The sequence below is a fragment of the Podarcis melisellensis genome, assembly GCF_964234715.1.
Source record: "Podarcis melisellensis genome assembly, chromosome: 7".
NCBI lineage: Eukaryota > Metazoa > Chordata > Lepidosauria > Squamata > Lacertidae > Podarcis > Podarcis melisellensis.
This window is the reverse complement of record NC_138539.1, coordinates 9,220,565-9,233,877: the sequence shown is the minus strand read 5'-3', so window position 1 is coordinate 9,233,877 and position 13,313 is coordinate 9,220,565. Positions and strand designations below refer to the sequence as shown.

At 45.6% G+C, this 13,313-nt stretch overlaps 1 protein-coding gene and 1 long non-coding RNA gene across 3 annotated transcripts in view; one reads left to right on the top strand and one right to left on the bottom strand.

Annotated features, from left to right (window-relative positions):
- LOC309374267 overlaps window positions 1-13,313 on the bottom strand; it is a 373,854-nt gene that overhangs the window by 350,058 nt on the left and 10,483 nt on the right. The gene's annotated exons all lie outside the window — the stretch shown is intronic.
- KHDRBS3 (KH RNA binding domain containing, signal transduction associated 3) overlaps window positions 550-13,313 on the top strand; it is a 109,497-nt gene continuing 96,733 nt past the window's right edge. For both annotated transcript variants that reach the window (XR_014170353.1, XM_081918943.1), the window contains exon 1: window positions 550-1,068. Coding sequence is in view for 1 of the 2 variants with exons in the window: in XM_081918943.1 (XP_081775069.1) it covers window positions 981-1,068 (88 nt within the window). In the remaining variant the exon portion in view is untranslated. The remainder of the gene's footprint in view (window positions 1,069-13,313) is intronic.

The following is a 13,313-nucleotide window of genomic DNA, read 5'->3' as shown; positions in this document are numbered from 1 at the left end:
AGGTTGCTTTAAAAATAGCAATGAAGCGGCGTATAAATGTTGCGAATAATTGAGGGAGCGAGCGAGGTGTTTAATGCGCCCTGAGGCGGCTTTGAACGGCTCCACCCGCCGTCAATTGGCGCGAGCGCGCCGCTTCAATGAATGACAGCAGCCTCGCGCGCAATATGCCCGCCCCTCGCTTCTCTCCGCCCAATCGCCGCAGCGGGAAACGCTCGCACCCGAGCTCCCTTCCCGCCCTTTTGCCGTTGACTTTGGCGCGCGAGTCTCAAACACCAGCGAGGAGCAGGCGGAGACGCCCCGCTGTCCTCCAGCCGAACGCAGCGGGCTGGGGTGAGGGGGGAATCAACCAATCGGAGAGCGAGTTACGCTTTCTTTCGTGGACAAGCGCGTCTCCTACCCAGTAGGCAACAAAGGTGGGCGGGCTCGAGAAGCTCCTCCTCCGCCTTGTTCCGAGTTGCCTGAGAAGGGAGAGCAGGGGGCGTGGCTTCCTGACAGCCGGGGGCGTGGCGTGCGCGGCTATTTAAAGAGGACTGCGCCGGCGTTCGAACGCTCAGTCGCGGCTCGTAGCCGGTGCGGGCGGCTGCGTCTGGAAAAGGAAGCGGCGCTGCTGGTTTGGATAAGCAGGATTTTAGTGGGGAAAGCAGAGGCGCGTGGCTTTTCCTGGATGCGCCCGGCTTGGAGGGCGTAACAAGTGTCGCTTCCTCCGCGATTCCCCCCTTTTTCGCATTTTTGCTGCGTTCCCCTTACCTTGCTCCTTAATATATATATTTTTTATTTTGTTTCCGTTTTTCTCTATTCCGAGGCTGCATTGCAAGCGAGGATATATTTGCTGCGCGGCTGCTGCTGCACCGCCGATCGTGCGCGCGTGTTTTTCCTCTGTCTCCTTCCCGCTTTTCCTCCCTCTCCTCTTTTTGTTTTCTTCTGCCTGCGTGTTAGGCGAGCCCGGGTCCCCCACCTTCCCTCGGGCAGGCGGGCGGGCCATGGAGGAGAAGTACCTGCCGGAGCTGATGGCGGAGAAGGACTCCCTGGATCCGTCCTTCACCCACGCGCTGAGACTGGTTAACCAAGGTGCGGACACAGAAAGCCTGCAACTTGCATTGAGGAGGGAATGGGCGTTTTGCAAAACAAAACGGGGTGGGGGTGTCTTGATTTTTGGGGTGCGGGGAAAAACAAAATGCAAGCTTATTTTCTGGACGGAGCGCTGCAAATCGGGTGCAATGTCCGCTCGGAAGTAATTCAATGAGTCGTACGGAAGTAGGATTGCACCACCCTAAACCGTTTGTTTTTGTTCTTGTTGTGTTGCATTACTCTGCGCGAATAATGGGAAAGGTAGACAATAGGCACTTGGTAAGAAAAATAGGGGGCGGTGCCAGGGCACGGCTGCCCACCCTGGAAAGGGGCTGGTTTTGTGTTTGGGGTGTCGTTCCTTGCAAGTGCAGGAGATCCCTTTAAACTGGCTGCCCGCAGACTTTGGAAGCAACTCCGAAGCGTGAACTAGGTAGGGGCTTCTGGGTACGGTAAGTCTGCATTGGATGGGTAGCTTATGAGCTGCAAAGGCAATTGCATCTTTCGGAGTGTGTGTGTGAGAGAGAGCTTGCATTTCTCCAGCGTTAACGTGGCACCCCGGGGTGCTCAAAAGTGCTTTTTGTTGGGTGTCCTCTCGGTAATCCTAGCAGCATCTCTGCAAGGTAGCTCTGTGTTGCTTGTCCCTATATTGCAAGGGGAGAGAGAGAGAGAGATAATGGTTGCAACTGTGGCTATGCACCCAATGAGTTCCAACTAGAATTGAGATTTGGAATCAGGTTCTTGCTGCACCTTGCTTTCAGCTGGGTTCTTCCTGCTTGTAGAGTTAAGCAATGTAGGGTATTGGCTGTTAGTCCTTTGCATCCAGTGGCAGCATGCCTTTAAACACCAGCTGCTGATGGCAACAAGGGGGTGTAGCCTTCCTTGTAAGCTTCCTGTAGGCACCTGGATCGCCGCTGCTGGAGGTGAAAGTGGTCCTGGGCTTCCATCTGAGCCTTCTGGTATGATTTGGCAAGGCTGGCTTTGTTAAATTTTGAGATGGATGCAGGAAGCGTGCTGGAACGGCTTGGGATTTTGTAAAAAGCTGCTTGAGTGACTGGCTCTCCCAATGTGAAACAAAAGCGGAGATGGTGTGTTTGGGTTTTGAGTGATAGGCAGCCTCATTCAGGTGCAAGGAGTCTGTATTGTCTGGGACTGGAGGGCTTCTTAAAAAGTATGGGAAATGAGGGCCACGTCGTGAGGGTCCTTACGGGACAGCAGCACACCCTCCTGTTGACAAGTGCCTTTTAGCAGAAGGAGCTGGAGGTTCTTGGATGCGTCTGGGAGTTCTCAGACAAAAGTTCCCTCTGTGGAAACTTCAATTACGGGCTTTGACCAGATGGATATTAACAGACAACTGTTCATAACAGGCATTTTAGAAATGTGCTACATGAGGGGTGATCATCTTTCTGGTACTGATTTGGGGGAAGCAGCCCTTGGTAAAGAACTGGATGATTATTGCTGAAATTTTGTGTTTCTGGGGTCGACATTATGTATTTGCAGGGTTTGGGGCAGGGAATGGATTTTGGAATTGAGGATGAACGAGCACTCTGTAGGAACAAAAGATTTGTAGGATTCCTTAGGGGGCAAGGCAAGCAAGCTTATGTTCTAGAAAGTCCTTTAAGGGGTGGACAGCAGTGGATAAAAACTGCTTTCCCCCATCCACACTAGAGGAAATGGGGTTGAGCTCTCTGGGGAGTTGAATGACCATGTGATGCAATAGATTTTTGGGGGGAGCGACATAACCTTTTTCTTCACCCAAAGCTCTAGTGGTTAATTGCTAAAGGAGGGAGTACAGTGCCATGGTGTTTGGGAGAGGTCATTAGAGTTGTGTTCTAGAAACGTGTGCACGGAAACACAATAAGCATGCAGCAGGTGATGATACCTCCCCCCCCCCGAAACTAGGGTCTGTTTGAGTTATTCACTCACTCGAATAGGCTGAGAGATCAGTGATCCACACACCTTCCCTCTTTGCTAGCCTGAGCAGGTTCTTTCATCTTTCCTGCCTTTGATCTCGCATCTGCTTAGGAGAATTTGCCATGGTGGGAATCAAGTGGCATGCTCCAGAGCTTGCCCCCCCCCATTGGTACTGGCCAATTCCCTAGGGGGAGGGAAGCCATTGTGTGTCTCACCCCCAGAGGGATGTTCCTGCTGCCTCGGGAATTTTTCCCTCTCTGAATTGTCCAATTTCTTTGGAGTGGAATCAAACTCCCCAACCCTATTTTTCCATAGCATCTCGGAATATGAGTTGCTTTGGCAAACTATGGAGCTGTGAAGTTGGTATCTTTTTCTATAGTCTGTGTCACCTTTTCATTAAAAGGGAATCTGACATCTTCTGGTCAGTAGCTTTTTTCCCCCATTTTGGTGGAGAGGGCATCTAAATATCACATACTTGAACTGCACAACTAAATAGCTCTTTTGACATTTGCTCTTTCGAGGCATCTTGTATATATACCAAGAAAGGAGTGTCTTGACATTAGAAAGGGTTTTTTTGTGGGGGTGGACATGGGATTGCTTCTGTTTACTAAGTATTGGTTCTCTTCCTCCCTCTCCCCCCACCCCACCCCGCTTAAAAAATAGCAATTTTCAGTTGGATGATTTCTTCCTGACCTTGATGTTTTCATGTTGCTGTTGGGCTGTGTGTGCATAGAAGAAGCATGATGGATGTCTTGATCACCAGCAAAGTGGCCTTCATTAGCTAGGAAGCTGAGAATAACAGATGGGACTTGCAATAAACAATAGGTTGCCAGGACCTGCCAAAGTTTGAAGTGATGCTTTCCTATTGACATCGTGCTCATATTAAAACTAATCCCACAAATCTGGCAAGCGGTGCTTGTTTCTGAGCTTCTAGTTTTAAGACAAGGCTCTAAGAAATAGGGAAAGGGCTGTAGCTCAGTGGTAGAACATTTGTTGTGCAGGCAGAAGGTCCCAAGTTTCAATCCTATTCATCTATAGAGACTCTGATCTGAAATCCCCAAGAGCTGCTGCCTGTGTAGATATTGAGTTAGATGGCCCCATAGATAAGGCAGCTTCTTCCTATGTTCCTAAAAGGGTGCTTTATAACAGTTGGAAGGGCAGGGTATAAATAATAAAATTATTATGTAATAAGGCCGAAAAAGGGCTGTTGAGCATTCCAGACAAACCTAGGGGCCCCATGAGTCCAATGGGGATTGCTTGCTAGCATCTTTAGGATGGTTGCAACCTGTAGGACAGGTTTGCATCTCTGAAAGTCAAATGATGGACAATGGCAATATGGTCTGGTGGCTCACACAACTTGGGATTTGCATATTTTTCTGACTCCTCTCAGTAGGAACTGCCAGAAGAGAGGTGCTGCTTCGTTGTGTGTGATCTGTCTGGGACATGCTTGTGACAGACAACCAGTTATTTTAAGGTCCATAATGATGTGTGGCTAATACCTAGACATAGCTTGGAAAAGTGGGAAATAGGTCTAGCAGCTGCTGTGATAGCATCTTCAGAGGTGTCAAACCACTGAATAGTCATTGCTGGGGAGCAGTGGTTGCTAATGTTGTTTGCCGTTGTGCCCTGCTTGTGGGCTTTCCTGAAGCGTTTAGCTAGCCGGTGTTGTGGAAATGGGATGCTGGATTACATATTCTGGGTTGTATCCTGCGCTTGTCTTACTCCAACTAGGCCCACTGATGAACTTAAGGCCATTGATTTCTAGTGCATCTATTCCAAGTAAAACTTATCTGAATATTACGCTTCATTTTCAATTGGCATTGTTTTGACTTCTTTGTGATTGCTACCCTGTGCTCCTTGGGGATTGAGGGAACAGCTGTAGCTCACTGGTAGAGCATCTGCTTCACATGCCGAAGGTCTCAGGTTCAATCCCCAACGTCTCCAGGTAGGGCTGGGAAAGACTTCTGGTCTGAGATCCTGGAGTCTGAAGAGACAATTGTCAGTCAATGTAGATAATATTGAGCTTAGATGGTCCAGTGGTCTCACCTGGTATAAGGCAGTTTCCTGTGTCCCTGTGAAGGGTAAGATATATGTTTAATTAATAATAAACAATAAATATTTCACGTGATCTAGTGGGGCTTCTGCGTTAGACTGATGCCAAAATCTGCTCAGTTATGGGGCAGTTCATTCTGATGCAAGCTATTAAAACTGCACAAAGCATGGTGTATTTGCGTCACAGAAGACGTCATATCATTCCCTTCTGCACAGTGCTAGAACCCCTACTCTTCATTGATAACATTTGCCATTTAATTTGAACAGTTGGGGAGTTGAAAAAAGGAAGTACCTATGTATCCCCCCCAAAACTAATTCGGGTGTAGCTGCTCTGGAAATTAAATCTGCATCTTTTGAAAACTACCTTTGCAGGAGTGAGTAACTTGCAGCAGGTATCCTGTCACAACAGATAACCTGAGCTGTAGCTTAGTACTGTACATTTTTACTGCTTTCAGCATGACCTGGGCACCAATGAAAACTGCCGTTTTGGTTCTGCTGGAATCTAACCTCAAAGCAACATTGGTTGAAAATAAGGTGTATTTTTAACACTGTTAACTTCTTCTCTACACCTTAGAATTTGAGGTTACCCAGTAAAGTTCACTACATGAAGGTTCAGGATGGATAGAAGCCAGGACCCTATACAACACACACCAATTTGTGATACTGCTTTTTTAAAAGCAAATGGTGGACTAGGAAGATAACTTAGCAAATCAAGTTTTATCAGGTTGCTTGTGATACTAGGTTAACCTCTGGCTATTTTTGCCAAGTGAACCAAAATGGAATGAAGAGTATGTGTTTCTTGAATGCAGGCTACTGCAACTCTCAGTTTGCACATTGGCTGCATGACATGCCAGTAGAACTTAAAAAGTAGGTTGATTTAGGTGTAGGAGCAATAGGAAATTAAGAATGGAAAAGAGAGATTTAGAGCTGGCAATAACTGGTTACCTTTACCTTTTGGGGGATTAATACAAATCTGAAAAGGTCTTTGGAAAAAAACGTCGGACAGAATTTCCACATCCAAGCTGCTGAGCCAGAGCCGCATGTACTTGGATCTCTATTAATAATAGCAGAATGACACTTCTAATGCCCTCATTGAGGCATGCACAGTGTGGAGAGCTGTTTGTGCATCTGTCTAGGATTCTGCAAGAGCAGTTTTGCAGTGATGAATCACTGAAGATCTTCACCTAGTATGTACCGAGCAAAGCACTGTAGCCGCAAATGTACTGTCTCAATTAAAAGGCAGGCTTATGTAACCTTTATAACTGCCTGCCTGCGAGCTGACCCAGAGTACATGTTTCAGATTTAAGAGTGTGAAGCAGCTACTGGGTGAAAAGAAATGACAAGCAAACTCCTTGCATGGTATGCTGTTTTTTCCCCTTTTTGCACAGAAGAGGATGAGCCTCTTCCTAAAGAACAGCATAGCAGTAACATAAAATGCTTGTTTACATTTACAAGCTGTTGGAATAATTGTTGTATTGTTTTGTTGAGGCTTTCACTCCACTGAAGAAATTCCTTCCAGTAGCACCTTAAAGACCAACTAAGTTAGTTTTTGGTATGAGCTTTGGTGTGCATGCACACTTCTTCAGATACACTGAAACAGAAGTTTCCAGACCCTTCTATATAGTGAGAAGGTGGGGAGGGGTATTACTCAGAAGGGTGGTGGGAATGGGTGATTGGCAGATAGCTGTGATGAGCCTGTTCATGACTCTTAACGACTGCAATAGGTCTTACAGGAAAAAGCAAGGGGTGAGAAGGTGAAAAGTGGCTTTGTCATGTATAATGAGATAAGAATCCAATGTCTTTGTTCAGACCAGGTCTCTCCATGGTTTTAAGTTTGGTGATAAGTTGCAATTCAGCAGCTTCTCTTTCCAGTCTATTTCTGAAATTCCTTTGTAGTAAAACAGCTACTTTGAGATCTTGTATAGAATGTCCTGGGAGATTGAAGTGTTCTCCTACTGGTTTCTCTGTCTTGTGATTCCTGATGTCCGATTTATGTCCGATTTAACTCCACTGAAGTATCTGTCCTGGAGTGGCAATCAGCTTTGTAGCTCCAGGTTTTTGCCAGTATACCCAAGTGGCAGTCACAACTAGACTTTTATTTATCCTAGAAATTATATCCAATTTTTACATTCAGTAGAAATCACTCAAAGCTGCTTGCAAAGTAAACAGACAGGCAACAACAACAAAAGATAATTTGTTTTTAATGATGTGATTGTTAACAGGACCAGCGTGGTGCAGTGGTTAAGAGCGGTAGACTCGTAATCTGGTGAACCGGGTTCGCATCCCCGCTCCTCCACATGCAGCTGCTGGGTGACCTTGGGCTAGTCACACTTCTCTGAAGTCTCAGCCTCACTCACCTCACAGAGTGTTTGTTGTGGGGAGGGAAGGGAAAGGAGATTGTTAGCCGCTTTGAGACACCTTAGGGTAGTGATAAAGTGGGATATCAAATCCAAACTCCTCCTCCTCCTCCTACAAAGCAAACCAGGACCAAAAATAGTACCAATAAAACAAATAGCCAGAACTAATAATAGACTAAATTAGGTCACGTAGTAAACAGGTTCAAAGGCTTGTTTAAGACCAAAATGCCTTCAAAACACTGGTGGCACGCGAAGACGGAGATGGCATAGCTTTTTGGGGCAAGGAGTTTCACATTGGGTGCTGCCACAGTTAAAGCCCCAGGATAGATTTAAGGGCTTGGGGAAGTGTAAATCATTGCACTGGTTACTTAACACTGTATGCGATACAAGCCAGGAGCAGGTGCAACTGGCACGCCAGCCAAGACTGGGCATAAGTTCTCCTGGCCAGATGTGACACCTGGCCATCTGATGACAAGAATTTCTCTCTAGCTACGATGCTGATCTTTCAAGGGTTGTGCAACCCTTTCTGGAACAGACTGACTTCCTGTCCCTGCACCAGTAGGTGAAATGACCAAGAACACCTTTGCCTTGTTTTGATAGAGTTTCAGTACGTTAAACCCTCATTCAGCCTAACACTGACTCAGCTTCAGAACTTCCCTGGAATGAGATGACAGGGAGATGCAGAGCTGTGTTTCCTCACCATGGGGATAAGATTGAACTGGTTCCTGAGTAGTAGTTTCTGAGACACGCCTGCAAAGAAGGACAGCCCAAGCCCCTTCCATTACGAAGCAGACTGGAGCAACAGGAACATGCTCTGCTCTCTTTCTCCCTGAAAAAAATAGTCAACTTAGGGCAGCCAAGGCTCCCTACTCCCAAACCAGGCCTGTAATAACCTGACGGAAGTTCAGAATCTGTTTTGTGTAGGAATTCTTAGAGATGGGTTGCTCCTATTTTCTAGAACCATCGGCCAGAGCTGGGGCAGATACTTGCTCAGGTGCAGTCAGATGCAAAATGGTGGCTGAGAGGGTGAGCATTGTATCACGATGGACATCATGAGTCATTGAATGGAACCTGTGTATTCAAATGCAAATCACATCTTGAGTTACTACTGATCAAGATCTCCGGGACCTTTATTTGGAGCAGGGGAAAGGAGTTGTCTTGATGCTGGCTTTTAAGTAATCGGGAGTCATCATTTACAGTGACCCTACGGTTAACAGATTCCAGTCTACTTCCTGTCCACCTTTGAGCTGCATGGTCTCCTCTTGAAGTCTGCTGTCGGAAGCTGCCTGACTTTAGCTGGTGTGAGTTGCACGCTTGGGGGCAACTTTTTAAGGTGCCAAGTTTGAGAACTTAAAATAGCTTGGGCACTGGGTATTTTAGGAAATGCAATTTCCCTTGCACATTTCCTGTTGTCAGTCTAGGGTGGTCTTGTTGTATTTGCTTTCTCAAGGACTGGCCGCAAGATAAATAGAACCTTAGGTGAAAATGCCACCTCCTCCCTCACGCAGTTGTCAGCTTTGTAGTATTGCAAAGTTGTGTGCCTTTTCAAGTTTGCAAGAAACAATGAAAAACCCGTTAAGCCCAGAGCTACTTCTCACCTTCACCACAGCTCACAGCAGACAGTACTCTCAAATACTGAGCTTTACTTTGGTTGCCCAGGGCAAGTTGCTAGCCCTGGCCTTCACTGTTGGAGGATAGACGGTTAATGACAAAACAGGTTCGTTCTTGGTGTAATGTTTGGAGGAGACTCCATGCAAAGCCAGGCTAAGCTCCCCCTCCCCCCTAAAAAATGACAATTGAAGATAACATTCCAAAGTTCTGACGTAGCAGCAACCCTGCTGATCATATTCTAACTTATGCCTGTTCTAGAGATACATTGGTGGTGGACTAATTGGTCCATTCCTGGTTTAAAGTCCATTCCATCTCATTTGTATATTGGCTTGCGTTTTTATTTTTTTTAAAACCCATACAAACTTTTCCATTTAAATATGTGCCTGGTTTTCTCTCAAGATAGACTTTCTAGATAGTTTTGTTAATGGTGTTTTTTGTGTCTGGTGGCTTCTGCGAAGTACAAAAGCAAATAGATTCTGAATAGTGATTTATGCGTTAAACTGGGAAGTTCAGATCAGGCCGGTTCATAGCATAATTGCCAGATGCTACATTCCTCAAGCACAGGGGTCGGCAAACTTCTTCAGTAGGGGGACGGTCCACTGTCCCTCAGACCTTGTGGGGGGGCGGACTATTTTTTTGGGGGGGGGGGGAACAAACGATTTTCGCCCGCCTGAAAAGAGGCCTGAAGATACTTCGCTTTACCTGTCCCAGTTGCCGTCCCAATTGCCACAGCTGGGCTTCAGTCAGCCAGCCAGGCGCCATGGTGGGGCTAGGAGACTGCATTGGCTGGCGAAGATGGAAGCAGCAGCCCCAACAGAGGAGCCGTGGATGGAGGTAGGGGAAGCGGGGCATCGCTGGAACTTTTACCCACAGCACCACCCTGCTGAGGCGGGCAGGTGGGCAAGCCGACTCCTGCCGTCGATGGCGCCTGGTGTGGGACAAGATTGCTCCGTCCCTGAGGAGAAAAGCACCGCCGTGTGAAGGAGAAGGAAAGAATGCGCACGCTGGTGATTCCCGGACTGTCCGCAGGCCGGATCTAGAAGGTAGTTGGGCCTGATCCAACCCGTGGACCTTAGTTTGCCGACCCATGCTCAAGCACCTCTTGTTGGCATGTGGGAAGTCCTAGCGTCAGTCCTTGGCATTTTCTAAAAGGATTAGCTGATAGGAAAAACTTCTGCCTGAGACCCTGCCATTTGGGAGTAGGCAGAACTAATGGGGCCTCCTGCTGCCACCGCACGATTTCTGTTCTCATCCTGGGGCAAAGTTCTTAACCCGAGGTACTACTTCCGGCTTAGCAGAGTCTGTAACCTGAAGTGTTTGTAACCTGAGATGTTTGTAACCCAAGGTACTACTGTACTTTGTGTAGCCTTTCATGTGTCTTCCAAGGCGAGCTTTGTATCTTTAACAGTAAATAACATGTTTAATGATTTATTATGTAGAATTCAAAGAACAGCAGGTTGGATGAAATATTGATTCATTGCAATAGCCAACTTCGGAATGCATTGGTTTGAGGGGTTAAAAGGAAAATTGGGCAGTTTATCTGATGAGGAATATTGGATTAGTTGGGCTGGTGTGCTGTGAATAAACTAGATTCCCCCGCTCCCCCTGATGAACTCTGTATCTTAATGGTTGCATGCATGTAATTATGTCAGTAGGCAATATTGCTTGAGTAGTTTCTGGGACCAGCACAAATGCCTATGCATATGCAGGACTGGCTTTTAGAACCCTGATCTGACAAAGAGTATACTAGAAAACCCTGTCTCTTCTTTAGAAGGTCACTTCTGATAATTCACTGGCTTCTTAACTGCGGTGAGACAAACAGAATTAAAAGATTCACAGAGTTACATAGTTCATGCACGAGATCTAGGATTCCACATTCCTGCCTCTTGAGAGAAGCTGCTTTTTGATGCTTAAAGGATCTGGAAACATTCCCTGCTTGGGTATAAAGTCAGCCTATTTCAGCCACAATAGGGCATCTGGGTCCTATTGATTTCTTCTTGAATTAAGCATTTCATTAAACTGCTCCCATTGAAATCAGTGGCACTTAAGAAAACCCAACAGCACCTAACTCTGGTGTAGTTGTGTTCCATGTTCACCTCCAGGAGGTGTGAACTATGGTCTTTGTCTGGTCTACACATCACATCAGACAATAGTTTGAAACCGTTTTCAGCACCAAGAAAATGCTTACTTCTCATGGTTTCTTAAGAGCAGGGAATTTGTGCCTCTTCAGGTGGTGATGGACTGCAGTTTCCACTGGCCCCTGCCAGTGTGGCTGAAGGTCGAGCATGACAGGAGATCCACAGTTTCTTCACCTCTGGTTTTAAGTAAACAAGTCTAGGTTTGGGCAATAAAACAAGTCAGAGTCTACCTTGTTTCACCTTGTTGGCAGGACCTGGTGAGGAGCAGAGCAGGAGCCTTTGAGCCATGTGTACCAGTATGTTACTTGTTCACATTAAGCCATGATTTGTTTTAAAGTATAGTTTAACTGGGCCTTTGTTTAAAACGTGGATTGAACAGAAATTCATGCATGCATGCAAAAGATTTTCTGAAGTATTGTTAAACACTTGAAACCTGCTGCTGTTAACTTTTTGTAGAACAGTAGGGGTCCAACAGGAGATAATGAGAAGAGAATAATACACTTTTAAGCTGGATACCTTGCTTTTCCTTGAAGAGAGGAAAAAAGAAACCCTTTCAAAAGGGAAAAAAAACACACACACACCCTAATTTTATTCAGCTAACTAGCATAGAAATCACAAAAGGTGCAAACACTGGAGTCTTCAGTTTTGGCACGCAGTTGCTTTTAAGTAGCAGAAATCAGGGGATTAGTTAAAAGCAAGTATTGTCACGGTGCTGAAAAGAATGCCTGCCTAGCATTCTGCAAAGTTAACTGCCAAGAACTTGGTGCAAGTTCAGTTTGAAATGGCTGATTTAATTCAGTTTAAAATACTAAGAATCAGGTTCTCACTAAAATTAGTCTCTGCTTCATTGTTCTAATCCTGCGCACCTAATCCTTGATAGTAATTTAGACTTCCCTCTACATAAATCATGCAACAGCTCTGTGGTATCGGCACACCGTGTCCGGTTACTTTGAATAAGCTGTTTGAACTACTCTAACTCTATTCCTAATGGTAGAAGTTATTCAAGGCAGCTAGAATGGGTTTTTATGCATGCATGCTTACAGTTGGTGATTTTGGCAAAGGGGTTTGCAGAATTGCACTGCTTGCTTTCTGCCTACATGGCTATGGAAGATATGTGAAGAGTGATTCTTTCATATGTTCTAAGGAAATTCATGTAGGACATCTGAAGATATTTGCCAAAATACTTGGCTGTTTTGTTGGTTTTAGGTTGTGCTTTTGGTTTTAATTACAGTGGTACCTTGGGTTAAGTACTTAATTCATTCCGGAGGTCCGTACTTAACCTGAAACTGTTCTTAACCTGAAGCACCACTTTAGCGAATGGGGCCTCCTGCTGCTGCCGTGCTGCCGGAGCACGATTTCTGTTCTCATCCTGAAGCAAAGTTCTTAACCTGAAGCACTATTTCTGGGTTAGCAGAGTCTGTAACCTGAAGCGGATGTAACCCTAGGTACCACTGTACGTGGTTTGTTGTACTCTGCTTTTAAGATCTAAACAAAATTTAAGCAGTTTATAAATTGTGAGTAATAAGGCTGGGAGAAGAAATGGCATTATCCACTGGAGGTGTGGAGGAAATTAAAGTGGTGGTAAACGTCAGGCAAAGCTGGTTGGGAAACCTGATGACAAGCGGGTGATGTGTGATTAGAGCTTCTGTGCAGGGAAATAGAAACTAGAGGCAGGAAGGAACAAGCATCTCTGAGCACGAATGAAGGTTACTAGTTATTTTTTCATTGCGTGCAAAAAGTACATGCCTGTGCAAGCATATTTCATGCTATTTGTGTGCTCATTTGTGGCATAAATGCCCTGCTCTTCTGAGGAGCCCAGATAATCTCCCATCCATGAGGCTTTTGAAGGTTATATAGGAATAGAACTGTTCCTTTTGACCATTATCCGTTAGTGCACATAATCCCGCTGTACCCCTTTTTATGACGTCTTTATGACATATTGAAATATTCAGGTATTTTGGATGTGTCTAAATTGGTTGTTGCCTGGAAATCACAATATTTTGCAGTCCTGTCCCAAGTTCACTGGGTCTGTTCATTTAAAACATCATTTTGATTTGCTGGTACAAGGTGATTTTTCAAATCACAAGCTTCCTCCTAAGTAAGCCTACTTAGTGTTTCCCTGAGCAAGAGTTGTTGTATCAGTACATATTCACTGGAGCTAAATAAATAACATATT